General features: G+C 52.7%; 7 protein-coding genes across 7 annotated transcripts; 3 read left to right on the plus strand and 4 right to left on the minus strand.

The window, feature by feature from the left end:
• Positions 1 to 9: 9 nt before the first annotated feature.
• On the plus strand, positions 10 to 1,186 carry GUITHDRAFT_162375 (hypothetical protein; the record flags this gene model as incomplete). Its single annotated transcript, XM_005835394.1, has 3 exons — positions 10 to 665; positions 721 to 987; positions 1,040 to 1,186. Exons 1-3 carry the CDS (start codon positions 249 to 251, stop codon positions 1,184 to 1,186), a joined length of 831 nt encoding a protein of 276 aa, XP_005835451.1. The 5' UTR covers positions 10 to 248.
• Positions 1,187 to 5,659: 4,473 nt separating this feature from the next.
• GUITHDRAFT_136603 (hypothetical protein) lies at positions 5,660 to 7,191 on the minus strand (the record flags this gene model as incomplete). The annotated part of the gene is made up of 9 exons (XM_005835395.1): positions 5,660 to 5,743; positions 5,825 to 5,896; positions 6,067 to 6,132; positions 6,182 to 6,316; positions 6,375 to 6,432; positions 6,502 to 6,533; positions 6,578 to 6,664; positions 6,714 to 6,751; positions 6,798 to 7,191. The coding sequence occupies 9 exons, from the start codon at positions 7,189 to 7,191 to the stop codon at positions 5,660 to 5,662; spliced, it is 966 nt and encodes a 321-aa protein (XP_005835452.1).
• A 2,627-nt stretch (positions 7,192 to 9,818) lies between these two features.
• GUITHDRAFT_151758 (hypothetical protein) lies at positions 9,819 to 10,453 on the plus strand. The gene has a single exon (XM_005835396.1). It carries the CDS (start codon positions 9,966 to 9,968, stop codon positions 10,338 to 10,340), a length of 375 nt encoding a protein of 124 aa, XP_005835453.1. The 5' UTR covers positions 9,819 to 9,965; the 3' UTR covers positions 10,341 to 10,453.
• Positions 10,454 to 10,517: 64 nt separating this feature from the next.
• Positions 10,518 to 16,414, minus strand: GUITHDRAFT_105621 (hypothetical protein; the record flags this gene model as incomplete). Its single annotated transcript, XM_005835397.1, has 4 exons — positions 10,518 to 10,686; positions 10,725 to 14,710; positions 14,762 to 14,899; positions 16,214 to 16,414. 4 exons carry the CDS (start codon positions 16,412 to 16,414, stop codon positions 10,518 to 10,520), a joined length of 4,494 nt encoding a protein of 1,497 aa, XP_005835454.1.
• An 834-nt stretch (positions 16,415 to 17,248) lies between these two features.
• Positions 17,249 to 18,421, minus strand: GUITHDRAFT_105622 (hypothetical protein; the record flags this gene model as incomplete). The annotated part of the gene is made up of 1 exon (XM_005835398.1): positions 17,249 to 18,421. The coding sequence occupies one exon, from the start codon at positions 18,419 to 18,421 to the stop codon at positions 17,249 to 17,251; it is 1,173 nt and encodes a 390-aa protein (XP_005835455.1).
• Positions 18,422 to 19,920: 1,499 nt separating this feature from the next.
• Positions 19,921 to 22,522, plus strand: GUITHDRAFT_105623 (hypothetical protein; the record flags this gene model as incomplete). The annotated part of the gene is made up of 18 exons (XM_005835399.1): positions 19,921 to 20,058; positions 20,208 to 20,271; positions 20,314 to 20,358; positions 20,404 to 20,485; positions 20,545 to 20,601; positions 20,654 to 20,748; positions 20,801 to 20,852; positions 20,918 to 20,972; positions 21,019 to 21,180; positions 21,234 to 21,264; positions 21,314 to 21,354; positions 21,404 to 21,451; positions 21,727 to 21,792; positions 21,842 to 21,916; positions 22,069 to 22,132; positions 22,266 to 22,317; positions 22,367 to 22,394; positions 22,439 to 22,522. 18 exons carry the CDS (start codon positions 19,921 to 19,923, stop codon positions 22,520 to 22,522), a joined length of 1,239 nt encoding a protein of 412 aa, XP_005835456.1.
• Positions 22,523 to 22,533: 11 nt separating this feature from the next.
• GUITHDRAFT_162376 (hypothetical protein) lies at positions 22,534 to 26,153 on the minus strand (the record flags this gene model as incomplete). The annotated part of the gene is made up of 18 exons (XM_005835400.1): positions 25,852 to 26,153; positions 25,722 to 25,805; positions 25,553 to 25,666; positions 25,414 to 25,474; positions 25,313 to 25,370; positions 25,198 to 25,266; positions 25,029 to 25,091; positions 24,838 to 24,880; positions 24,714 to 24,751; positions 24,624 to 24,662; positions 24,519 to 24,589; positions 24,377 to 24,456; positions 24,237 to 24,321; positions 23,860 to 23,887; positions 23,727 to 23,752; positions 22,910 to 23,093; positions 22,782 to 22,867; positions 22,534 to 22,609 (listed from the first exon to the last, which is right to left on the minus strand). The coding sequence occupies exons 1-18, from the start codon at positions 26,045 to 26,047 to the stop codon at positions 22,534 to 22,536; spliced, it is 1,401 nt and encodes a 466-aa protein (XP_005835457.1). The 5' UTR covers positions 26,048 to 26,153.
• Between the last annotated feature and the right edge of the window lie 320 nt (positions 26,154 to 26,473).

A 26,473-nucleotide genomic window follows, 5' to 3' on the forward strand; every position in this document is an offset into this window, starting at 1 on the left:
TGAGGCAGGTATGGATGCTGATGTATGCTACTGTCATGCTTGCTCTGGGTGTAGTCAGGACAACGCACGCATAAGCTATCTGTGAATGAATGTCTTTTGAGGAGAAATAGTATCCCGACTTGTGGTTGGAATTGATAACACTTGGAATTGATAACACCCTCTCGACGCTAGTTGGGATACCCGTATCTTTACCTCATATCCGTACTGAAAGCTGAATCTCGAAATCCTTGATTTTTCTTGTGATTCAAATGCCGACGGGGTTGTACATTTTGGAAGGGAAAGGAGGCAAATGGTCGCCCCCGGCCGTGATCGTGCTGTTTGGATGGTTCGGAGCGCCTCAGAAGCACCTCCTCAAGTACGCCGAGATGTATCAGCATAAAACCTGTGGTGTGATTATTAGAACAACGGCTTCGTCCTCAGATATCATGCTGCGAAAGAAAGAAAACTTGGCTCGGCACGGGATGGAGGCGATTCGTCGGGCAGCTGCTGGGATAGAATCGTTGGGAGAGGAGGCCAGGGTCTACGTTCACTGCATATCCAATGGTGGGACCTTTCTCTGGGATGCAGTGAAAGACAAGATGATCAAAAGCTTGCAAAACCAAGAGCACAGCGCAGATCCAGATGCTGCTGTTTTGAGGCTCATTCACTCCCGGCTCGCAGGGGAGGTCAGCATGCAGCCGCAACATTCCTTGTATTGATCTGACTGCTCGGCCATTTCAGATTTTTGACTCGGCTCCCTGCTACATCAGCACAACCATTGGGTTGCGTGCGATCCGACTGACTGTACAGGGATTCATCCCCCGCCTCCTCGTTCAGCTTTTCTTCTTGCTTCATGTTCTTGTCGAATCTCTCTATATCATCCTCACTTTTCAGAAGCACATCCCGGAGGCTTGGTGGGATTCCCTCATACAGAATCCCATCCGTTGCAAGCAGCTCTTCCTTTACTCTGATGCCGACTCGCTACTGGACAGAGATCAACTTCAGCTGGTATGCTCTTATCCTCGCCTTTGCTGAAGGTTCTCCTGACTTTTATGGGAAGCTGATTGAGAGCCGTAGAGAGAACGGGGTCTCAGTGCAGGAGCGATTATTTCATGGAGCAGGGCATGTACAGCTTTTAAGGAACGACCCTCAGGAGTATACCAAGACTTGTTTGAAATTTTGTGGGTTGAAGTTTGACGAGGAGTGAGATTGTCGCTGCTTATGAGGTTATTTAATTTACATCGGAAAAGATAAAGGTCCAACACTATAATACATACACACAATGCTACGAAGAACAGATATCTTGTCAGGATGAGTCTCTGCAGGAGAACGCGAACAGGCAGTTGACTTTCTTTTCGTCCCGAATCATAGTTTCAAGCCTGCTGAATCAGGCTTTGTCTTGTCGGGGGTACACCAACCAGGAAGACCTCAGTTCCTCCATTTCCATTGCAGTCTTTCCTGCAGCTTTTCCTACTGATTTCTCCGACAGAATGTAACCAGCCTTTTTCTCAGCTGTCATGCTCTGAACGACCTTGTTCTTTAACAAGTTCGCGCGTGCAGCTGCAGCCCTTGTGATCATGCAGATTTGAGGTCGTGGCATCCTGCAGGAAGGGAAAGCGTCAATGAAGTACGTAGGAAATGGATTAATGAAGTGATCTTCGTTCTGAGCATCGAAAGAGGGGAGAGCTGTCTAATTCACTATCCCCTGGTTTGTTGTGAGATCCTCACAAATATTGTCCAAGGAACAACATCTACGTCGAAAGCACCCCATCTCCTAGCTAGATCTCGCAATCCCTTCTCGATTACACATCGATGCTATCGTCAAGTTATTTGACCTCCATGGTTGGTCTACGGATCTCTTCGTTCCTCCTGGATTCTCTTCTCATTGAATACAAAAATCCTCGTCCTTTGCTCCCCTGCTCTGCCCTGCATCTGTCATTCTCTTCCCCTGCTTGTGTCCTCCTTTCTCTTCCTCGCTTTCCCCTCGATCCCGTTCCACCCACCTAAGGGACCCTGAAAAACCTGCAGTACCCACCCTACACATACCTATGCCAAAAACAAAAAATTACCCTACCCCCTTCATGTGAAATAGCAATCTTGCGAAGGGGTACTTCTATGCTGAAAATGAATGGTATTCATGGCGTGAAAGTACCCTACCCTACATCTTATCTCTTCTTGGCCATCCTTGAGTACCCCCACCACCTTAAAATCTCATCCACCCCAAGTCGGGCAGTGGTGGAGCAATTTTGTATCTCCCCAACAGACCACCCTACCACCCCCAGAGTCTCCTAATTGTAACCTACTACGTACCGAAAACCCGTAAAAGCAAAATTTTGGTATACACCGGTACTTTCGACTACATTGAAACCCGTAGTTTTAATGAAAAGTACTGCGATTCGCTCCTGTACCCCTGTCATTTCATCCCCACACTGTACCCTACGACTTGTGATCCCCCAAGGTCCAATTTTACATTTCTGTGGATCCTTTGAAATTTATTTTCTATCAATTTCAAATTCAAGGATCAAAATCTTGCGGGAGTTAAACTCTGACCTGTAAATTGTAAAATGAAACCAACTCTTTTCGTGTAAGTAAGACTCATCTAATGTCACGCCCGACACTCTTGTTCCGGGTCACCCTGGGCAGGCGGCCGGGCGGCGCGCCGGGCAAGGAGGTTCTGATGAGACTCTGATCTTTCACTTAACTTTGAGTCACGAAAAGACTCACCTACTACCGGGGGCCAGGCTCACTGCCTGGCCGCCGAACCGGGCCCCGGCGGAGTCCGAGGCCCGGTTGAACACGGTCGGCTGAGAACTGAAGAGGAGACTTTACTCAAACTTGAAGTTAAGGGCCACGGTTTTTACTGAAAGATCAGTACTGTACGAGGCCCTGAGGACAATCCGATCGGACTGGCCGGGCGGCCCGAGACTCGGTCAACCGGACTCGGCCAGGCTGAGTCTATCACACCGTGTCACGTTCCGAGCCTACCGTACAAAGCTAGCGGCTACAGCCTACGGGTACGGTCCCGGCGCCGGGAAGTTCCGGGAGTCCGGCGGCCAGGCGGCCCGGCGGGCACTGCACGGTTCAAGTTCTGACTCCCGGCCGATCGGACCGTCCGAGGCGGCTGAGTCGGGCCGCGCCGCCGAGGGCCGAACTTGGAAGCCACCGTGTGACTCTGTGAGACGGTCGGCCGGGCCGGGGGCCAGTGAGTCCAGTGCCGCTCAACCGCCCCGGGCACACGGTGCCAGGCCCTCAGTCAAGCCTTGAAGTGACTGTGAAGTGCCCCCCGGCGCACCTCCGGCGACATTGCGAAAGCTGACCCGAGTCAGTTTTCGACTTAGTGACTCCGAGAGTCTGACCGCGGCGCCAGTGGCACTGGCTGATCGGATCCCACTGCCCGGCGGCCGGTGGCACGGTTCCCGGCGTAGGCCTTTTGGCAACTGAGTTACTAGTGACTTGTCTGCCCGGGCCGCTGGCAAAAGGAATATGGTTGATTAGGATGGCGAAACCTGTTGAATTTCAATCCGAAACGCTCCAAACCTTATTGTGAGGCAGCGAATTGAAAGATGCAGCATATTGTGCCCGACTATGAACTCATTGCAAGTTGTTTACAACTTGACCTGTTATGCCCTTTTGAATTTTCACGTGTGTTGCTGTCTTTTCGTTTTTCCTCGAATATTGCAATGTGAAAATAAGTCAGTTAATTCCAACACAGTCTTTCGTGAGGAAATCAAGATAAGCGAGACATCACGTGAAACTTTCAAATTGTTATCCCAACACAAGATTACAACCATTACCAGGTTCGAATATTCGCTCTGTGTTGCATCCACGTTGTACTCTCTTCATTTACAAACCAAATTACAAATATATGTAACAAACATTGAGTTGTCATATAACATTGAGTTGTCATATGCAGGCATTCAACTTCATCGCCTTTTCCCTGGAATCTTGCAAACCTTACGGCATTCTTTGAAGTCATAAGGCCGAAGATCATTGGCAGTAACTGTCCATACAGGATTCTTTCTGAATTTAGAGACCAAGAAGCTGTCATTTCTTCCATATGAGGCGCTTCGAGTAAATATTTCTCCATCATCATCGTGTTCGACAGTCATCGTTTCGCTGAATGATCCTCTACTCGGGCCATCCACTACATCAGTGTAGCACGTTGATACAGCAAGAACTTTGTCAAAGCTTCCGTGCGCTATCTCCTTCTTGTTGTTGTTCCTCTTGCTTCTCCCCAGCAGTCCTGTCCAACCTCCTCCTACCAAGCTCATGCTTATCACCGCGAACAGCGTCTCGATACCGAGCATTCTTCGTGACTTCTCCCCAAGCACTGGTAACCCCGTCGATTGACCTAAATATACCCCACCATCCTACACCCCTTACCACTTTTCTGGAACACCCCTTGTTTGTAGCCATTTGGGTACAATTTTATCTGTCCATAGGGGGTAGGGGGTCATTACGTCGATGTTTGGAAGGAAGCGGCTTTGTTATCATTTCGTTGTCTTGCCTCAAACTTGAAAGGATCATAAAAGAATTTCTGAAATATCCTGAGGCGGTCACGGAACTCCAAGACACTTTTTGTTTGAATCGGGTTTGTACCAGTTCGTGCCAAAACTAGTATCATGAGCTTCAAAATTGGTACTGATTCTAGGGTTTATAATTGTATAAAACACTCCCTTTGAGAAACGTGAAAAGAAATTTATCGAATCGATCTAAATTTAAACCCAATAACTATGTAAAAATCAAATTTTATCAGTGTTTCTGAAATAAGTTGCTTGATTTGGTTTGTTGTTAATTTGTACCAATAAATAAAGGGAAAAAAAGAATTCGAATGTCGCTGCAGTCCAAGTGTCATTTGCAGGGGTGGCCGCACATGGGGGGTTCGGAACATCTGGGTTGCCAACATCTCCTCTGTACCGGTGCACTCAAAAAGGTGGTAAATGTATGTCAAAACTACGGGTACATCACTACGAAGCAAGGAATTTGTCTCTCAAGGGGGGTAGGATCCATCAAGGGGGTATGATCAGGGTGGGGGTACAAGTAAGAGTATAAAAAGTGAGTGGCGGCAGAGATTCCGTTGTCGTTCCGCGGCCAGTGGTCGGGACATGCAGCGCACGGGCCATGTTGAGCGGTCTAAGCTCCATGGGCCGCCCGAGCGGCGAGAGGCTTGCCTCTGCGCAGGGTTGGAGGGCATACTGGTTTAGAGCTAGTGTTGCCTATGTCTGGTGTGCTAGTAGTCCTGCAGAATCCCCCCTGTTAGATCCCTGTGAGATCTGGAAAGGCGATGTGATAGCAGAAGTTACCGAGGCCATGGTGAGAGCATCTCAGATGCCTTAGAGTTGTGGTGTTCCTATGTAACTTCCCCCTCGACTGGCGCAACGATGGACCTGTGTTCTCAGGTTCTTTTCCTCTTCCTTTTGAGCTGCACACATTGATGGGGTGCAAAGCCGTTCAAGTCGGCACAGCTCATTCTTAGTGCGATAAGTCTCTCTATTCTGTTTGAATGCAGCGAAAATATCATATTCGAAAAAAATGAATCTTGTTTGTCAAGGCGTGTCTATGATACAAGGAGCTGATCAGAAGCCCCTACCCCAGAGCATCCCAATTGTCCTTGAATCTTCGATCATCTGTGAAGGATGCAGGATGAGGGGGGCTTGTTGACTGTATCTCCCTTCTCCGTTCAACTGAAGTCGGTGATGGTTTGGAGCCATGTTCCATGCCAGCCAGTCTCTGCCGCACCAGCGAAGATCCCTGCTTTGAGAGCCTTGACTCATCCTTGCGCTCTCCAGCAACCTTGCGGAAATCGCCTTAGCCCAAGGATTGAGAGCAAGAGAACTTTTTGCACCTTCTGTGTCGCTTGCATCTGCAGCCGCTTGTTGTACTCTTCCATCACGTCTGTCCTGCTTTTATCCTTGACCTGTCAGGACTAGTTAACGAAGCAAGGTCTTCACGTGAAGACTTGCCTGCGATCTCCGAGCCCCGCTTCGAGATTTCGATTGTAAATTGCTAGACGTTGAGCTTAGTTTCTCCTTTCTCAAGATCTGAGAGGTACGACATCAGCAGTCTGGGTCAAGTGCCGCGCTGTACCTTCTCTGCCACCTCTGCTGGGACTTGCCATGGAAGCGAGAGATCATCATCAGAATTGGACCCATCCTGTTGTGAAACAGGATGACTATCAAAACTTATCGAGAGCAGAGGTCACCTCTTCCCTTGAGATCCTTGTCGCAGACATTGTCTGAGGAGCAACAACCTGCGAGTGATCTTGCGAGCCCTTCACCGGCTGCACTTCCTCACCCAAGGCATTCACAAGCACTCCATCGACCATGAATAAGTCATGCTGCAAACAAAGATTCGAACAGAGGTCATATTGTACTCGAGCCCTTGCATCTGCTCACCTGCGAGTCGATGCTCGGCATCAACACCGAATCTTGCTTCACTCGTATTCTTCCCTTGCTGCACAAACAAGTCAAAAATTCCTCTTGTAATCTTCACAATACACAATCCAAGGACAAAAGGATCTACCTGTCAATTTCTTGCTCAATAAAGAATCCATCCTGAGTACAAGCTCAACACGAATACAACACGAGTTGTTGTTCACCGGTTTCTTCTTGATTGGACTTGGTCCTGATTCCTCAGTCAGTTGGCCCTCTTGCTGTTTCAATTCTTCTTCTTTTGCGATGATGCTCTAAATCACTCGTTACAAGGAAAGATCACAATTGAATTGATCCTGTTACCCGGTAGAAGTTGAGCTCTTCAAAATGCTCCTTCAGACCTGAGGAAACGATCTGACGAGACTGCATCGATTCACAATGCCGAACCTTCATCGTGCTTCACCGCATCACGTTTATCAACCACAATTGATCTAATCAAGAAATTCGTCAGTTCATCCATTATCAAGATTTCAAACACGGCAGCTTTACTGGTAAAAAGCCAGTTCCGAGTCGCTCCACTGTTGCGATGCATGCGGCATGGCCTTCTGCAGCATGTCGTCTTGCTCCATATCTTGGTAAACTGATTGGGCGGGAATGCCACATTCTTGCAGGAGAGCATCAGCTGCATTGAGGATCTCTTCGGGGTCAAGTTCGCTATCCATGGCTGAAGGTGGGTCTTGAGGTCCTTGGCTGCACGAAGCACTCTCATTCCGAGGAAAGAAGTCATCCAAGATGAGAGGCGGAGGGCGAGGAGGAGAGAATTCATGAGGACTGCAGTCATCGCCAACGTGGATGGATCTTAATGCCACGCTGTACACTCTCCGCGACAACTCATCCAAAGCATGGATCCAATCTTGAAAGTTGACTGGCTCACAAGACTCAGGAGGTGTCAGGACGACGGTCAAGGCGATAGTCGTCCCAGCTTCGACGGTAATGCAGCCTTGGTCAATCCCCTGCAGCTGGAATACCTGCGGGTGGACAAGCGGCCCGAGCACACGAACACGTCGGGCCTCCGGTCTGGCATCGTCACTAACACGAAGCAGCAGCTTGCGAGTCAAGCAGCGTTCCCTTGTGGAGCTTGTGTCTCTGAAGGTTACTTGTGCAGGAACGAAGTATATCGTTTCCTCCTCCTCCTCCTCCTCCTCTGCATGGCCTTCCCCCTCCCTCGTTCTCAACATTTTTTCACCATCGCCTCGATGTGTGGCATCGGACCTTCTTGCCGCTCAGTGTACGGTCCGGGCTGGGGGCGGGCCCGGCTGATCGGGGCCTCACACTGAGTTGACTCGTGACTGACTCGGCCCGGCCGCCGCGACGGTGCCACGGCCCGGCCCTGGTGGCCCCGGTGACCGTACCGTGTGGCGGCCACCGGCCGCGGGGCGGTGGCGGCACGGCGGCCCGGCATCCGACTGACTGAGTCCGACCAGCCTGAGGTCCGAGTCCGGGCCATACTGCGGCCAACGGTACCGTGGCACGGTGGGCACAACGGTGGGCCGTTGTAACCCCCCCCCCCCCCCCCCCCCCGATAGTCGGCCCCGGCGATTCGAGGCACGGTCGCCATCATCCCGCGGCAACTCAGTCACCGTGCACCGTCACCCGCGGCCGCGCCGTCCCGGCCCGGGAGCCGGCGCAGTCTGTCCAGCCTGACGGTGAGTCGAACCGAGCCTGCCTCCGTGTGATGATCGGCGGAGTGACTTACTAGTCGCCGGCCCGGGAACTTCCGAAGTTTGAACAGAAGTTTGAAACTTTCTGTCACGGCGGGCCGGCCCGGGGGCCGATCCGGCCCTGGCCCTGACTGATGGAGCGTACTGTCAGCGGCGTGCCAGTCAGATAGCGCCGAGCCTTAACATTGAAAAACTCTCCTGTAAACCAAGACGATTTACGTGGCAAGGCGGCCGATGTACTGTAGCGTGTGGGACGAAGAGGGGACTTTCCTAGCCGTCTTGCTAAGGTCCTCTCATGTCTGGATGCTTGGGTTTCACAATGATCCTAGCATACAGTCTATCTCCGAGTCCTGTGCTCCTCAATTCTGTTCAAGTTTGTGTGCATTAAACTCGGTCTTGAGCAAAAACTGTCTTGTTCAATCACAACTAAGGTCGATGTGATATCTGCGTGACTTTGGACTACGGTACCGTTGAAGCCCGTCTAACCTTGAAACTTGTATTCCGCTTACGGGCAGTCAACGCCTCAGTGAGCCCGGCCCGGAGCCGCTGAATGCCCCCGGCCGCCGGGCCGGGGCCCCGGCGGTCCGACGGGCCCGGGGGGGCGGTCACGTTCCGAAGTTCAACGGTCACAGTGTTTGCACTGCACCGTCTGGTGACTCAGGCTTCTGCTCAGTGAGAGTCAGGCCCCGGTGAGCCCGCCGGGTCAGCCTGCCTCACTGGACTCCGAATGATAGTAGCCTGACATAAGCGGCTATTCAGAAAGACACCGTGACAAAATGGCATACTACCAGTGACCAGCGGCTATTGTACCGTACGGTAGCCTCGAGTCCGAAGTTCGTTCTCGGCTTCGCCGTCGGAGCCTCGGAGGCAGCCAAGCCTCCCGGCGGGCCCGGCCGGGCGCCCGGCGTCGGACTCCCCGGAGTCCGGCGGCCGGGACTCTTCGCCGAGTCTGCGGCCTCAGTCGGCCCGCCGTCAGCCAGTCTCGGCCCGCCGTGGCTGACGGCGGACTCACGGCCGGGTCCGAGTCCAACCGGGCCGTGTCGCGGCACTCAGAACTTTCACCGTTCCGCCGCCTGTAGGCAACCTGGTTTAGGGTAACCAGTTCAAGCCTGTAAAGCCTCTCCGAGTCACTGGGTCAGCCGCGTGATCCAGATGAGGCATTGGTCCCATCCCCTCTCAAGATGTCGTAACTGTCGCATAAAATGATGTCTTCTCGTAGGTGCAATAGGCGCTTCAATGTAAAAGTAAACTTGTTTCCCTCATCGAAAAGACATGGTTTGGTTGCAACCGAAATAGAAACATAACCGCTAACGGCCGCATTGCCGTCAGCATTGAAATCTTTCCGTCATCACATCCTATGTTGGAACGCTTCATATTCGAAATAGCGTACTTTCACTTTCGTATGAATTGATAACTGATCTTTACTAAGTACCTGCTGTCCCCCAAATAGCTACCCTACCCTGTACCCTACCCTTCATCGTTCCCCATATCCTAAAGTTTGCGACGCCCTACCCTAACTACCACCCCTTCTGTATTTGAAAAGATATGGGTGAGATTTCCCTTACACCGGTACTTTGCAAGATAAAACAGAGGGTGTAATTTGACCCCTACCTACTCGAAATCACATTCCTCCAAAAATGAATCACCCCTACCCCTACAAAACAAGAAAGTACCCTACCCACAGGCCTAACCGATGGTCTTTGAAGGAGCAGGGACTCCCGCAACCCCTCATTTACGCTCCTTGACTGCCTGGACACCCACGAACACCGCTGTGACCCCATTCCTTCTCCTCCTGCTTGTCCTTGATCCTCTCCCTTCTACTCCTCATTCTCTCTGTCCTTCTCTCACACCCCCCATCGCCCTCCCGTAGACCTTGAAGACTTCTCTGAACAAGATGAGCTCCCCTCTGCATAAAGATGCATTCGACCAGTTCTTCGGAAGTTGTCCCTGCACCGCCCCAGTGTCGAACAAGCTCAATCTCATGACGGATTTTAGTATTTTCGAGACTTCTGATGAGTGGATAGATGACTTCGACCTCTTGAATCTTGTCCCGCATGGTCCTGATTGCAGATCTCCTGGCAAGAAAGAAAACACGGAGAAACCTTCGCAACCCATCGGAAGCCCTTCAGCCAACCTTTCACCGATGGATATAGATGATCAGATCATCTGCAGTCCAATCTCAAGAGAAAATTACAACCGGCCCATTATTTCGCCCACAGCGCGAGCCAACATGAACTTGGGTCCTATCAAAGGAAATTTCAAGCTTTGACACACGTCCACCAGCGTGTAAATAGACCCATGTTGTACTTCTATACAAAAAAGAAAACACATTCATTACAACTCATTTTCTAAGACAAACTCAGTACAACTCATCATCTTGTACTTTCTCTTCTCAAACAACCGCCAACCCATCCATTCGCAAGAATGAGTAGCAGAATGAAGCGTTCTAGATGCTCCTCTTCCTGATACGATATTCTCCATCAAATCTCAAAGTGATGAGAATCCATGCAATGTTTGTATCGTGCCTGTTGCCACTTGAAAGAGCAAAACCACAGAACTTCTTGCCTTGCCCCTTTCCACCTGCCAGCAAGTCAGACTTCTCCGTCATGGTCCAGCTGACTGTTACACCGACTCTTACCTCGCTCTCTCTCACCACTTGAGACTCATCGCCGCCTCCACTCCTCCTGCCTCGAGTACCTCCCTCTCCCCTTCCTCCTCCTTCACAAGATGTCCCAGCACCTCCAGGCCTGCTCGCTCAGTCTGCCGATCTATCCCCTCTCTTCGTATCGCTGCCACCACGGCCGAGACTCCTCCGGCTGCCCTGATCTCCGTCCGCCCTTCCTCCTCACGCGCGATAATCTCCAACAACCTCATTCCGGCTTCAAGGACGTCAGAGTTTGACTCGTGCTTCATCGCACTGAGAGCAGCCTCGACCCCTCCTGCAGCCTGGATTGCTCGCACACCCTCCTCCGATAGCAGTCGCAGCAGCGCAAGCCCGTGTTGCTGTATCTCTCTTTCCTCTGAGAACTTCCGCATGGCCGTCGCAGCCGCCTCGACCCCTCTTGCTGCTCGGATCTCCTTCCTTCCCTGCTCTGAGAGAGCGATTCTCTGGAGCAACTGAAGCCCTCCCTTCTGCACTTTTTTCTCGCCGCATTCGTACAAAACGCCGAGAATTCCGTCAGACAGTCGACGCTTTTGCGGCTGGTGTGCCTGTCCTCTTGCCAGCTGTCCCTTCATTGCCAGAAGCACAGTCTCCTGCCCCCTTGCTGCCAAGATCTCTCTCCGCCCCTCCTCTTCCTCTGACATTGTTACAAGCAGTTGAAGCCCTAGTTCCATGATCCTAATGTCTGCCCTGTGTTCTCTCATGGCAGCCAGCACTACCTCCACCCCTCCTGCTAGTCGGATCCTCCTGCCTTGATCTTGCATCTTACTGGCCATGCCATACAGCACAGCAAGCCCGGCCTCCTGCAAGACCCCGTTGCCCCTGCACTCTCGCATGCCTCCCGTGACAGCGAGAACGTCGTCCTCGGATCGGTTCCTCTCGTCGGTTGCCAGGCTACTGAGGAGCTTGAAGGCGTTTTGAGACGCGAAAAAGCTGGCCAAGATATCCAGGTAACAAGGCAACCACACATCAACAGCTCCAGCCTCGCGCATCTCACTTCGCGCTTGATCGTCGCTTGATATCTTTGCAAGCAAGTCCAGCCCTCGACCTCGATGACTCTGATCATTCAAAAGTTGTAAGATCTTGGCCACTGCCACTCTGCCCCCTCCCCCAGTAGCTAGCACCTCTCTCCACCCCTCTCGGTTAAGCAACAGGTCTCCAATCAAACCCATCCCCAAATTGTTACTTCCGCGTGAAAGCTCCAGTTTGAGCATCGCCGAAACCGCTGCCCTCACTCCCTTCTGCGCGTAGATCTCCTTACGTCCTTGGGCATCCTTTGACATGTTCTCCAGAAATTCGATTCCTGACCGGTAAGTGTCTTTGTACAGATCCGAGTGTTGCTGCAATATGTCGATTACTCCTTTGACGCCTCCTCCGGCAAGGATCTGCTGCCGCCCCTCCTCGCATTTGGAGAATGAAGCAAGCAACTCAAAGCTTCTTCTCTGGACCGTTGGTTCATCTTTGAACTTCATGATTGCCTTCACTACTGTCTCCACCACTTGTGCTGCTTTCAGAGCTCTCAGCCCAACCCGATTAATATCAAGGTAGTCGTAGTTGTACAGCTCCTTCAACCCTGCTCGCTGCACTGCCAGGTCTCGAGGATGCTCACGCATGGCTCCGAACGCTGCCTTTACAAACTCAGCTTGCTCGAAGACATTCATCTCTATCTCGCTCCTGATAACTTCAGCCATCCACCATAAGTCCCCTGCCGGTCGGTTCCTTTCGTCACTTGCAAGGCAGCTCAGCAGCAGTAGAGCTGCCCGCCTCTCATCTTCATGGTCGTAATCTAGTGCCTCCAGAGCTATCTCCACCCCTCCGGCCTCCTTGATCTCCCTCCGCCCCTCCTCCTCCTCCAACAGCATCCCCAGTACCTTCAGCCCCGCTAGCCTCACCTCCTCCTCCCCCATAAGCTCCCGCATGGCCTTCATCACCACCTCCACCCCTCCCCCTCTCCGCATCCTCTCCCGCTCCCTCTCCTTCCTCAGCAGCTTCGAGAGAGCCATGATCCCTGCTCGTTGAATGTCGACATCCGTGCTGTGGTCCCGTATGGCTCCCAGGACCAGCTCGACTCCTCCTGCTGCGCAGACCTTCCCCTCACTGTCAGTGTCATCTACTTTCTCTACCATTGTCTGCAGCCCTGCCCACTGCACCTGACCGTCTGCTGTGTACTCGCGCATGGCATCGAGCACCGCCTCAAAATTGGATCCATGCCTAATACTCGTTCTGGTGGTGAAAAACTTCAGAAGACTGGGAGAATGATGATTCGAAACATTTTGCTGCGAGTTGTTCAACGGGTCCTGGAGCGCATTCGATGCTGCCTCGACAACAACTGCTTCCACTACCTTCCTGCATGCTTCTTTATCTTCGCAGATCTTCATAAGCGAGTCCAGAGCAATATCCCGCCTCGTTCCATTTTGATCAGGATGCATGAAAACCTTTGCAACCGTCTCTATCCCCCCGGCTGCCACAAATGCTCTCTGCCCCTCCTTCGCTTGCAAGATTTTTTCAAGACTACAGAGTATTGAAATTCCTTGATCATAAAGAGGAGATGTGTTCATCTCGCATGTTACCCCTACAGTACTGATCACTGCCCTCAGCAGCCCTGATCTAAACAGCTCTTCTATCTTCACCTCTGGTGCGTCGAAGAGTGTAGATAACAAACAACACCCCCACCACTCCTTGTAAAGGACATCTCCATGGGCATGCATGGTTTCAGCCATCAACTCCAGCCCCCCTGCTGCAAGAACCTCCCTCCGTCCATCCATGGTCCACGATATCGCATTCAGTACCTCTAGTCCTGCCAACACCACCCTCCGGTCTCCCTGGAATTCCCGCAAACATCGTATGAGCATCTCTACCTCTCCACCTGTCCGCATCTTGTTCTCCGTGACAAGGTAGCTCAGAGCAAACAAGGCCTCTTGCATGTCCTTTGAAGAGCCGCTGGACTTGTTGCAGGGCTCTAAGCACCTGACGAATGCCTCCACCCCTCCAGCCTCCTTGATCTCCCTCCGCCCCTCCTCCTCCTCCAACAGCATCCCCAGTACCTTCAGCCCCGCTAGCCTCACCTCCTCCTCCCCCATAAGCTCCCGCATGGCCTTCATCACCACCTCCACCCCTCCCCCTCTCCGCATCCTCTCCCGCTCCCTCTCCTTCCTCAGCAGCTTCGAGAGAGCCATGAGCCCTGCTCGTTGAATGTCGACATCCGTGCTGTGGTCACGTATGGCTCCCAGGACCAGCTCGACTCCTCCTGCTGCGCAAGCTCTCTTCAGCCCTTCTCCTTCCAGCACCATCATGCCTAACGCCGTCAGCCCGGTCTCTACCACATCTCTATCAGTCCGGTGCTCGCTGAGACAGCTTGTCACTTCCTCCACCCCTCCGGCTGTCAGGATCTCCCTTCGTGCTCGCTCACTGCGCAAGATAGGCCCGAGCAGCTGCAGCTTATCTTGCTCAAGCTTCCATGAAGCCTTGTATGCTCTCACGGCATGCTTGCTGGGGTATTTGATTGTCTCGACGTATCCGAGCAGCTGCAAAAGCACTTCCATCCCTGCTTCTTGCAGCCTCCCGTTCTTCTTGTGCTCCCTCATGGCCCCCATCACAACGGCTACACCCCCGTCCTTGAGGAGCTCCTCCTTCTCCTCCTTCTTCCATTCGTAAATAGCCAGTAGCTTCAGCCCGGCTCTCAGCACCCTCTGATCACACCCGCACTGCCGCATGGCCACTAGCACTGCCTTGACTTTCTCCTTGGCACCATCGATCTTAATGCTCGACCTTGGGATGTAGACCTTTACAATCCTATAGTCTGCATGAATGCCAAGAGCTGCCTCCAGAGCTTTCAGAGCTGCTGACGCATCCGCTGCCGGAGACAAGGACCCTGGCGCCTGCACAAGGGTCCCTACTGCAGGAGGTTGAGCTATCCCAAGCGAGAAATCTACCCTCTCGCTGCCTTCAACTCCGGTTTCTGCTGCGTTGCCCTTCACCTGCGATCCCTCCCATCATACCTCACAGCCTGAGATGCTCAGTCTACAGACCTTCTTAATCGGTCGCTCGAGGGTTTCGCTCGAGCCAGTCGCTGATGCATCTGGTGATTCTCCTCCATCTCCAATTGCTGCTGCTGCCGATCTTCGGCTGCCCGCAAAGGCATTAAGGAGTGACTTGGATTCTTCCGTCTGTTGTGATTTCAGCATGAGGCATGTATAGGAGTTAAGAGAGCACGTGCATCATGTTTCATGACATACCATGTTTTTATCAGCGAGATTTGAGCAGGATCGATTATAATGTTGTGATGCTGAGCTGTCTTCGAGAAGCCTGAACTGCGCATGTGACCGCACCTGAGCCTCGTTCCTCAGGGCCTCGTCCCCACAGCCTCCGACTCGCCGACGCAATCTTCTGCGCCGTACGGTCCCTCGCCCCAGCCCGACCCGCAGCCTTCCAAGTTCCCGGATGCGTCCATGCCGGACCAGCCATTATCCCGAGCCCAGGACGTGCTGATGGAGGGCCTGGAGGATGCGGGGCCGGCGGGTTGTGCTCGCCGCGAGTCGGGAGCCCACATTCTGCGCGCCGCGGCACTGGAGTCACGATCATCGGATAGCAGGCAGTCTGAATAAGAAATATTCTGTCAGCGTGAGGGACAAGCAGGCAAGGGAGCCGCTCCGCGGGGGGGGCCGGGGGGGGCTGTTAGGACTCGCGCCATGCCGAGCCTCCGGGAGAAGGGAGGGTGTAGCAACTTTCGCTCCTTTCTCCTGTTGCCATGTTGGGTTTGTCACAGCCTGTGAGGATGAACATCATGGCATCGTAACTGGAAGAGAGCAGCAACAGCCTGGTCCGACTGGCAACAGACAGCACATGAAGAGAGGCATAGTGAGAGTTTCAAGATGCGACAATGGGGAACGAGTTTGTCGGAGAACTGGGCCCTGGGGCTGATTTCTACTCTCCGATACCTCACCTTTTCAATGGGAAATCATCGGTTTTGACTGGCATCCAACATCGTTTCGGTGGGGGGACAGGATATGCTTCACGACTGCTGACATCTTGTCGGCGAGGCGGGCTTAACAGGACTTCGTAATAAAGACGAGACCAGGCATAATAAAGAACGAGTCATGAAAGAAGTGGGTAATGACTCTACTGTCAGTGTTGTGCAATGTTGACATCGGTTGCGACTTTCATCACCACGAAGCTGTGCATGACTGAAAGACTTGCACAGCTTCAGCATGGGGATTGTAGTGAGATCCTTCAGAGTGTATAATAGGATAAGGAATTTCGTACCGAAAGGGAGAAGTAAAGGGAAGGAAGGCACGCGGATGAAAGCAATTGTGTTGTGCAAAAGTGGTTTCTTCCTGGCAAGTCTTTTTTTTCATCTTTGATTATTCTTAATGGAATGATTGAAACGTCTACACGAGAATCTATGCTCGTATCTTCACAAACTGCATGCAGCTGATAACTTCTGGCATCCTTGTGAGATTTTAACCTCCTCGCCTCCAGACCTTCTGGAAATACTTCTGCGCATGTGACCGCACCTGAGCCTCGTTCCTCGTCCCCACAGCCTCCGCAATCTTCTGCGCCGTCCCTCGCCCCAGCCCGACCCGCAGCCTTCCCGCCGCATCCTCCATGCCGGACCAGCCGTTATCCAGGACGTGCTGATGGAGGGCCTGGAGGAAGCGGGTGTGCTCGTCGGGAGCCCACATTCTGCGAGCGATGTGATCCTGGAGAGGTGAAGGCGACGACGGCAAGGAGAGACAAGGGGATAACGGGGAGGAGACTGAAGAGCTGTCATGCGTGTTGTCTTCGCCGCCTGCCCTCTCTTCGCTGGAAGAGCAGGGCAGATTGTAACAAGGATGAACATCGAGAGGGAATAGAGCAGCAACAGCCTGATCCACAGAAAGGGAGGAGGACGCAAACGACATGGTGGAGAGAATTGCGAGGGCGATCGAATGGAATGAGAAGCAAAGAGACCCTGCGAGGAGCAGTGGAACAAGCGACGGGACTGGGAGCAAATGCTTTAAAAAGAGGGGCAGGGGGGAGAATCTGCCCCCTGAGAACTCGTTATTTCGATGGGAGACGAGTGGGCTGACAGTGTACGGTTCACGGTTGGCACCCGAGTACGGTCAACCCACATCGCTTGGACGGGGGAAGGATACAGTTAAAGACTGTTTACGTGACTTGGCTGACACTGAGAGCTTGAGCAGCTTAAAGTGTATCGGCGTCGGCGTGAGCGTCACCGCCGGTGAGTAGTAGGATTATACTAACTGTACTGATTTTTAACTTTACTAAGACAACTATGTACTACACCGGGCTGTTCCGCCGCCGGGCCGGGCGGCCGGCTACGCCGCAGTGAGCCGGGCCGCGCCAGCTCACTGAGCGCCCGGCCCCGCCCACTCAAGGTTGCCGGCCGCCGGGTGCGGTGGGCCCGGGGCGAGTCAATCCGGCCCGGTCGTCACTGCGGCCCGGCCCGGGAGGCCTTGAGCTGACGAAAGATCCTGGACCGGATGCGTTTGCAAGTCGGATCACCTGAGACGTCTTCAGTGCGAGGCCGAGAGACCATCCAGCGCTGCCGGCAAGTTTCCTTCAAGGCTTGTTCGCCGAGCGATCCGCCAGCCACCACTGCTCCCCTCCTTCGAGTCTCCCCCCAATCCCATCACGTCCACCACGCTCTCGTACAGCAAGTCGTACTTGAAGGCTTCCTGGTACTCCTCGAGCGTCCACGAGCATACTTTCAGTTCTTTGGCCTTTTCCTCAAGATCTTCCCCAAAATGCTTCATTCTTCGAGAGCTCATCGATGTTGTGATAACAAGTCGCCGATTCTCCCAGTCACCATGGCGCCATAGCAGACATACACTGTACAAGTCTTCATGTACTTGTGTCCCCTCCACAAACCCATCCAAGGACAGAAAATACTTATGACTCTCCCCCGCCCATGCTTCAAGAACATTCTCAAGAAAGACGGCTGCCTTTTTAGCATTTGCCTCACACTTTTTCTGTACATCGCCATCAACCTGGTAGATACTGACAATCCCCGATTTCCGGATCCGTACGCACATCGTCCGCCATCCTGCCTCCGTGCTCAGTGATTGCATGAAGGACATGGTCGTCATCGTCTTTCCCGTCCCCGGAGTGCCTAGGATCCATCCCAAACATCCTTCCTTGCACACTTGTTCCTCGAGGAAGCCCCACTGCAAATTGAAGTCTTCCCTGCAGTAGAGCCAACATAGCTCTGCTTGCCCAGAGCTGTTTGGTATCAGCAACGACCGATCCAGACAGAATAGTTTGCCCCCCTCCTTATGGCCCAGTCGCCTTCGATCCAATTTTGTCTCTGTCCAGCGTACGCTTGTCTCCACAGTCCTTTCACGGCCTTCACGCATCTTGTGCGCATTCTGCAATTCCCTGAGGAGTTGTTCCAAACGACGATTCTCTGCTGCTTGAAGGCTTTGCCACTGTTCGTGCAGGTTCTCCCTCTCCTTGTGCAGGTTCTCCCTCTCCTTGTGCAGGTTCTCCCTCTCCTTGTGCAGGTTCTCCTGCTTGTTGTGCAGGTTCTCCCTCTCCTTGTGCAGGTTCTCCTGCTTCTTTCCGAGTTTTTCTTTATCTGCTAGTATTTGGTTTTTTCTCTCCTCCAGATTCATCTGTATGGCCCTCCAGTACTCTCTGTTAGCCCCTTCCTCAACAAGCTTCAGCGCGGCCTCAGCCTTCCTCTGCATAAGTTCCTTAAGCTCTGTTTGAAGGTTCTCCTCCTGCGTCTCCAGGTTTTCCTCCTGCGTCTGAAGGTTCTCCTCCTGCGTCTGAAGGTTCTCCTCCTGCGTCTGAAGGTTTTCCTCCTGCGTCTGAACGGTAGGTTTTCCTTCTGCGTCTCAAGGTTTTCTTCATGTCGTCTTCGCTTCGCCATAGCAGTTTGTCGCTGGCCGGGGCCACCTACTGGACCCGGCGCCGGGACTCAGGGACTGAGTCATCATGGCAGCAGGTCCGGGCCCGGAGCCGGGCGACCCCCGGCCCCGCCGGGGCGTGACCTGGTGGACTCCGTGTGAGTGTGCCACTCGGGCCCTCAGCCGAGCTTTACTCAGGAGCGCTGAGGGCCGGCCAGCGGGGAAACCCTGACATCCGGGCCCCGGCCATCCACCATGATGGCCGGGCACTGGGGCCTCATTGCCAGTGACCGGCATCGGCCGCCACTCAGCCTGGCAGTGACTGCTTGAAGTCTTCAATGACTTTTACTCAACTTGGCAAAGTGAGAACAATTCCATTAGCTCGCTTGGTTTCCGCTTCATGCTGTCGGGTGGGTGATGCGACTCATCGTCATCGCCACCTTGGCGATGGCGATCGCGACGCCAAGGGAGCATGGAAACATGCTAAGTTCCTCCCTTCTCCCTCCCTCCTCCCTCTCTTCTCCCTCCTCCTCCTCCTCCTCCTCCTCCTTCTCCTCCTCCTCCTCTCTTCCTCAGTTCATGGCATCTCGCTCCAGACTTATGCCACCTGGAAGGGCGCTTCTGCATGTTCTGAGGGGAGGACGTGGCGGAGATGGCAGGAGTCCTGCTAAGGCGATTCGATGGGATGATGAGGGGATGCTCGAGTTCGATAGGCAACTCAAGGACTGCGGGGCGGATGAGGTGGAGATAACGGAACCAGACACGCCATATCCTGGGTCAGACCTCTCTCACTCGTTATCTTTGCCCTCCATCTTCCATGTCTCTGCTCTGTCTCTCCTGCTCTCTCCTCTCCCAGACCCTGACGGCCATTCACGACGTGCAGGTCTCCGCGTTCTTCAAGTGATGTCGGATGTGACGAGCATGACTTGCTCTATGTCCCCAACATGACCTTTGTGACGGGTATGTGAAGTAACATCCTTGTGCTGGCACTCTGACCTCCTCTTCCTCTTCCTCTTCCTCTTCCTCTTCCTCTTCCTCTTCCTCTTCCTCTTCCTCTTCCTCTTCCTCTTCCTCTTCCTCTTCCTCTTCCTCTTCCTCTTCCTCTTCCTCTTCTGTGTACTTTCTCTCCCAATTTCCTTCCCTCCCTCCTCCTTCCCTCTATCCTTTCGTCCTTCGTGCTCTCCTTCTATTGTACCTCCCAACACCTGCACCCCTCCTATCTCTTTGTTTGTCCCTTCTCGTACTTCCCTTTCCCTCTACCATCAGTTGAGAATGGAGGGAATTCGAATCAATCGAAATCACCAAAACTCATCAAACGGAAACAAAAACCAAAGTGAATGCGCACTTCTGACAAGATTCCGTCGGTAATGTTTGCAATGACGCGCAGAGACGAATCGAGTTCATCGCATGTTGTGAACAAGTGGAACAGTGATATCCATAAAATGATATCGCAGATCTGCATCGATCCAGAGCAGGTAGGGGAGGAGGAGGAAAAGGCAGCGGAGGAGTTGAAGGCGGAAGGGGAGGTAGAGGGGGAGGGGGAGGAGAGGAAGGGGAGGAGAAGAAGGAGAGGGAGAGGAGGAGGGAAAAGGAGCACAAGAAGCATCTGAGTGAGCTCAAACAGTCCCAACGTCATGAGAATCTGGTGGACACTTTGCAGAAGTTGGCAAAGAAGTCGTTCGGGAAAGGTTGCCGACAGCAGCTAGTGAGCTGGGCTGAGAGTTTTACAGCTGCAAGGATGAAGATGTTTGGTTCCGCCGCTGCTGGTGCTGAGGGTGGAGGTTGAGAGCTGGGCAAGAGCTGATGCTGGTGCTGGGCAGGATTGTGTACGGTGGAGAGCGATCTCGATGTTTGCCTGTCTCTGGGGAGCAGGTGGGAGATGAAGATTAGCGACAAGAAGAGGTAAGGGGTTGAAAGAGCCGCAAGTGCGAAGGTTGTAAGAGCGTGACGTGTTTGATCAGCACAGAGAAAGGGGAGGATCTGCACAAGGATGTCTGGCGCCAAGAAAAGATCGACATGTAACGGGGATCTGATGGAGACGATGCTGTTTCATGTTCATTCGAACCGCAGTCTGCGCGTCTTCGAGCGAAAGATAAGGAGATTCCTGAACTTCAAGACGACTTGTATCTTTGGAGCACGATTCCCCATCGTCACTGTCAGAGATGGTGCAAGGAAGCGACTGGTTCTAATCAAGGGTTATGACTTGGAATGTTTCAGATGAGGGCACGTGCGTCGACATCAGCGTGCAATCTCGACAAAACTTTGGAAGGTTTGACCTGAATGCTTTCTTGTTTCCATCATGTTTGCATTGCCACTGAGACAACCTTCAACAAGGTTGGTCGCCAGACTGTTGAAACTGTACACAAGAGATGAGAAAGTCAGGAAGATTGTACGAATTAATCTCTTGGCGCCTCCAGCTTGTCACAGCATGGCAGATGTTGTTTGTGAAAGTATGGAGCAAGCGGAGATCCATCAACCAGGCTCAAGACAACCCTAGCATGCCATGGCAAAGAGTGATTTTCCGCCAGGCCTTTGAGGGGACTCTAAACTCTTTCTCCTTGTCGCTCCTTCTCATCTATCATCTAATGAGGATGAAGGTGAGACGGAACTCTTATCTCCCGCGTCTGCTGACTTGTCTTCTTCTCACTAGATGGTTCCTGATGTCTTCGCAAGAGAAGGAGGTCAGACTTGTCTCAACTACAGTCAGAGTCGCCGCTGAGATGCTCACAGACGACGAGCCTCCACTTGCTGTGTTGAGATGCGCCGATGGGGTGAGTTGCTGGGGCGCCAGTGGTAGTAGACTAAGAGCTGACCTGACAGATTTTCCGGCCTGTCTGGTTTCAAACGGACGAGGCGAAACTTGCTAAGGTGCGCGATAGGGGATAAGGAAATCATATGTGATTCATTGCATCGTTTCTACTCCCATCACCGTCCTGATTTATCGCTGCGAGCCCTGATCACTGCTCTCGTCTGAAGGACCGAGATCCCTTCAAATCTCCTCCTTTCTGTCTGTTTGCATCCTCCCATGATATATCCTCTTCCATTCCTTGCTTTCTGTAACCTTCCCTCTTGATGAACCTTCAATCATTTGTTTATTTTCTCCTTCTAATTGGTCTTTCCTCATACTCTCTGTGACATGGCAGGATACTCTGCGACAAAACTTCGACATCGCGGAGATTCTTTGCAAATTCTTCAGATACTTTGCGCTTGTGAGTAGAAAAAGATTTCAAGGAATTCTCAGGTGAAACTTCTGAGCAGGAGCATGATTGGAGCAAGAGAATCTCAATAAGAGAAGATGTTGTACAGCCAGACAACGAAGTTAGCAAAGATTATGTGAGAGTCCTATCTCATTCCCCTTCTGTCCTGTCCTGTCCTGTCCTGTCCTGTCCTGTCCTGTCCTGTCCTGTCCTGTCCTGTCCTGCTGTCTTTCTGTCCTCTGTCCTCTATCCCCTCGCTCGCTCACTCGTTACCCTCACTCTCCACAGGTGTTGTGGGTTGCGGATCCTCTTGACATTTCAAACAATGCGGCTCGTTGTGTCGACGAGGAAGGTCCGTTAGTGGAGAAGAGGAAGAGGAGAGAAGAGGGGGAAGACGAGGAGAGGGGGAGGGAGGAGAGGGAGAGGAGGGGAGGAGGGGATGTATGGAGAACGGGAGTTGGATGAAGTCTGAGGTTGTAGGACAGGTCTTGAAAGAATCCGCTCGGAATTCAAGAGGGCATCCGCAATTTTTGAGAAGTAAGCATGAGGAGGAGGAGGAGTGGCAATCGTTGACAATTGACTGCAGGAGAGAAGGCCTAGAAGAGATCTGGAAGGTACGTGGAGAGGAGGGAGGTATGGAGCGCTGAACGCTGTGCAGCCACTTGGGAATAAGGAAAGGAAGAGACTGGCGAGGCGACTGGAAGAGAAGAGGAGGACGAGGAAGAAGAGGAGGAGGTCTTGAAAGCAAGCGTATCAAAATGTCTTCCATAAGTCTGGAACGTCTTGCATGTCCGTCTTGCCGCCCATCAACATCTTGACCACGCCTCCTCTGTGTGAAAACGATCACGAGGAAGGGAAAGGAAGGGAAGAAAAGGGAGGAGGATGAGTGGGAGTGGGATGGGGGGAGGAGGAACAGAAAGAAAGGAGGGGGAGGGGGAACAGAAAGAAAGGAGGGGGAGGGGAGGGACAGGGGAACGGGGTGAATGAGACAAGGAGGTTACCTTTCCTTCCCGAACTTTTGCTTCATCTCCTCGTTGACTCTGCGAGCATTTCGATTCTGTTCTCTCTTGCTCCACAAGATTTTAGCCTGCTCGCAATCAGAAGACAATGGAGAGACGTTCTCCACAACCTCTCGCAGCAACGACTTCATCTCCTCCGTCTCCTCCAGGTTGCGGCTCTTTGCTTGCTGTTGGATCATAAAGACTCTGTCGAGATCTTCGTCGCTTCCTCCTTCTCCCCCAGGATCGTCTCCTTTCTCCCACGCCTCCCTCATCGCCACGAGCATCCATGCGCTGAAAACGTCGGGGTCTGCTCTGAGATTGAAATCAAAGTGAATTGTTCAACACTCGAGGTCCTCCTGCACCACCACCACCTCCTCCTCCTCCTTCACTGTTATCGCCTCTTCCTCCTCTTCCCTTCCCCGCCCTGCCCCACCCTCCTCATCTTCTTGGACTACATCAATTACAGTAACAGTTCTTACTTCACATCGCTGAAGGCACCGAAGTTATCAATGAGATGCTCTGCTTGCACAGACACGTTCTGCCTCGTGGCCGATGCCAATTTCAGGGATCCTATGTTCTCTGCCATGCATCGGAGCAGGAGGACAAGACATTTTGAGTTGGGTCGAAGGGAGGACAGCCACTTGTGTCTAGGGGAGGAGGAAGGGATGGAGAGACGGGGAGAGATAGGCAGCACGACAGATATAGTGCGGGGGGTGGGCGGGGAGAGGAGGGGCAGAGGAAGGGGGAAGGAGCAAGAGCAGGAGAGCAAGAGAGCAGAAGAGGGAAAGAGAGCATGAGTCAAGGTGGATTGAAGGAGTCAGGAAAGTGAGAGAGAAGAGACGGGAGGAGGAGGAGTACCAGGAGTCGAGAAGAAAGGATCGAGAAGAGGAAAAGAAACGACCAGAGGCAGAGTCAGCGAGGCAGAGCACACCATGGCAGACTTACGAGGTGAGAAAGTTCTGTGACGAGGCCTGCAAAGAAGGATGAGAAGCAACTCTATAGAAGGGAGGCAGGCAGGCAGGCAGGCAGAGCGGAGCAGGAAGGAGGGGAGGAGAATATGTTGTCTAGTTGTTTTCACCTTCCCGATGGTGCTAGTCGTGTAGACCCTTGAGGAGAACATGGTCAGGCAGCGAAGTTGCGGACAGCAAAGAAGAAGGAAGGAGAACAGCCGACTACGAGCCATGGTCTCGATCAAAAGCATTACCATCGAAGAAGACAAGAGATGCGATCAACTCAAGAAAGACATCTCATGTTTGGACAGGCAGGCAGGAAGAAAGGCAAGCTGACTGACATATGGATTGACTGACAGATTGACTGACAGATTGATAGAATAAGAGATTGAAAGTTTGACAGACTGACAGAACAGCAGACAGCATGACTGAAACAACACGAAAACAATCATACGATCCAAGAAGCGAGGACAAACATCTCAATCTCCTCAACATCTTCACTCACGAATTCTCCATCCTAAACTGCCATGAGTCAACCATGGCCAGGAGGCGCTCGACGTCCCACAAGATCAAGCCGGTTGTCTTGCTAGCTGCCACCATCAAACACTCTCAGAGACAGAGCAGAGCAGCAACCGGCTGCTCTACCAGCGAACGCCGAGAGGCAGATCGCTTCCAAGGTCCCCACGTCCGCCTTAACTTTGTGCTTAGGAAATTCGTGCACATACCTGGAGGCAAGTCAGCACTCCTCCTCCTCCTCCTCCTCCTCCTCTCCCGAGCAAGCACGGACTTTTCTACGATGGCCGAGTCCTCTTTGCAATGCCAGAGCGCCTGCGCAGCCGCACCCAACATCAGGGCCGCCTGTCTGTGGGAACAAGGAGAAGGGTTTTCATACGTGGGCTGCTATCTCCAGCACCAGGTTCAACGACGTCGTCTGCAAGACGTTCAGAGCAGCTATAACAGGGCCTGAGTGCTGGCTACTGACATCCAGCTCTATCGCTGGCCTGCCTGCTCCAACGGGGGCTGGGGAGGGCGGGTCAGGCTGTGGTTCTTAGGAGGACTCGATGGAGGGGGGAGCAAGGTGCAGAAACAAGGCACGAACAACTCACGTGACCATTCCTTGTACGGTATCCTTCCTATCATCGCTTCTGCCTGTGTCAACGCTCACTCTATTTGAATGAATACAATATCACATGGCATTTGTTCTTGAGCTAACACAAACAACACAAGGATCAAACACATCACAATCATCGGACACAAGTTGTCATTCCTGTCTGTAGGGAGCATCTGCGTTGATAACATGATCCTTGGTCATCGTAAAATACTCGAGAGTCCGATCCATCTCACTGCATCCGCACATTCCCTGCAACCATTCAAGTCAAACAAGCGGAACGTGCACATCGCCAGCACGGCAAACAGAACTTGACACGTACAGCCGTCACAGCAAGTTCTCCTTCTCAGCTACCAACCTGGACAGCACTTGCTCGCATCACACGCAAAAAGCAGTTGACGGTAGTGACGTCCGGCCAACATCCGAGCTAGCAGCACTTGTTAGGAGCTCCAGCAACCTCGCACCATCCTCACCCTCTCCATGGTGTATATAACGCGTAGAGCTTTCTTCTGGCAGTCGTCATCTCCTCTCCTGCCGACATCCTCAGCTGCAGGAAACAGCCTCAGGCCCGCACCATGCCACGAGCTCAGCTGCGTTCACGAGACAGTTGTAGGCTTTGCGACCGGGCGGCGAACCTTGAGTATAAGGGTGAGGAAGAGGGATGAAGATCAGGTTGAGGAGGAGGGAAGAGGAGGGCGGAGCTTGTTACACACCCGTCTTCTGTATGCATTGATCGAAGACATCGATGAACTTAAGTTGAGCATAATCGAACGTCTTGTTCTCGTCATCGATCATGTCCTGCAGGACTTGCTCCATCTCCTCCACCCCTGCCAACAACTTAAAGTCAACCTCCATCCTTCGGACGTCTCATGCGCGCGATACCAACATCTGATGCGATCGCTTGCTCTGCAAAGGCATGAGCACTGGCACTCGGCGCTAAGATCGGCTCTATGGTTGCTCGTTTTTCTGCCAAGACCAGCTCAATACCGATGAGTGAAGAGGATGCGAGTACCGAGGAAGCTGATCTGCGATCCTGCTTCCTGGAAGAACTGTTTCCTGCTTTCCTGGAGCGCTATATCCCATGGCTTCATCTCTTCCTGCTCCATCATGGCAGATCGAGTAGAGGGTGCGAGACTGTTCTGCGGCAAGCGCGAGGGACTGGCAGCATGGAGCACCAGCGCAAAGACACATATCGTCGCTGCCTTCATGGCGAGAGCTACAGATGGCTTCTTTTTGTTTCCTACTCTCTTCCTCCTGCCTCTAGTCAGCCCCGCTCCCGCTCCCGCTCCCGCCTTGCCCCATGCTCCCGCCAATTCTGCATCCGGATCTTTGCGGTCGGAAACCACGGCATAAGTTAGGACGAAAATCAATTATCATGGGCAATATTCAATTTATCCCTAATAATTTAGTGAATAACTCAAAATGGTTTGTGTTCTTTGTTTAATATTTTATGTCTTTGTTGTAAAACCTCAAGTTGGGCAATGAGGGCGCGGGAGAAGCAGGGCAAGGGAGGAGGAGGGGGAGGAGGAGGAGGAGGAGGAGGAGGAGGGGAGGGGGGGGGGGAGGGGAGGGAACGGAGTACCTCTCACCACTCTATGATTCTCTCCACCCTTACTCCTCTCCTGTCCTCGCCC

Source organism: Guillardia theta (genome assembly GCF_000315625.1).
Source record: "Guillardia theta CCMP2712 unplaced genomic scaffold GUITHscaffold_21, whole genome shotgun sequence".
NCBI lineage: Eukaryota > Cryptophyceae > Pyrenomonadales > Geminigeraceae > Guillardia > Guillardia theta.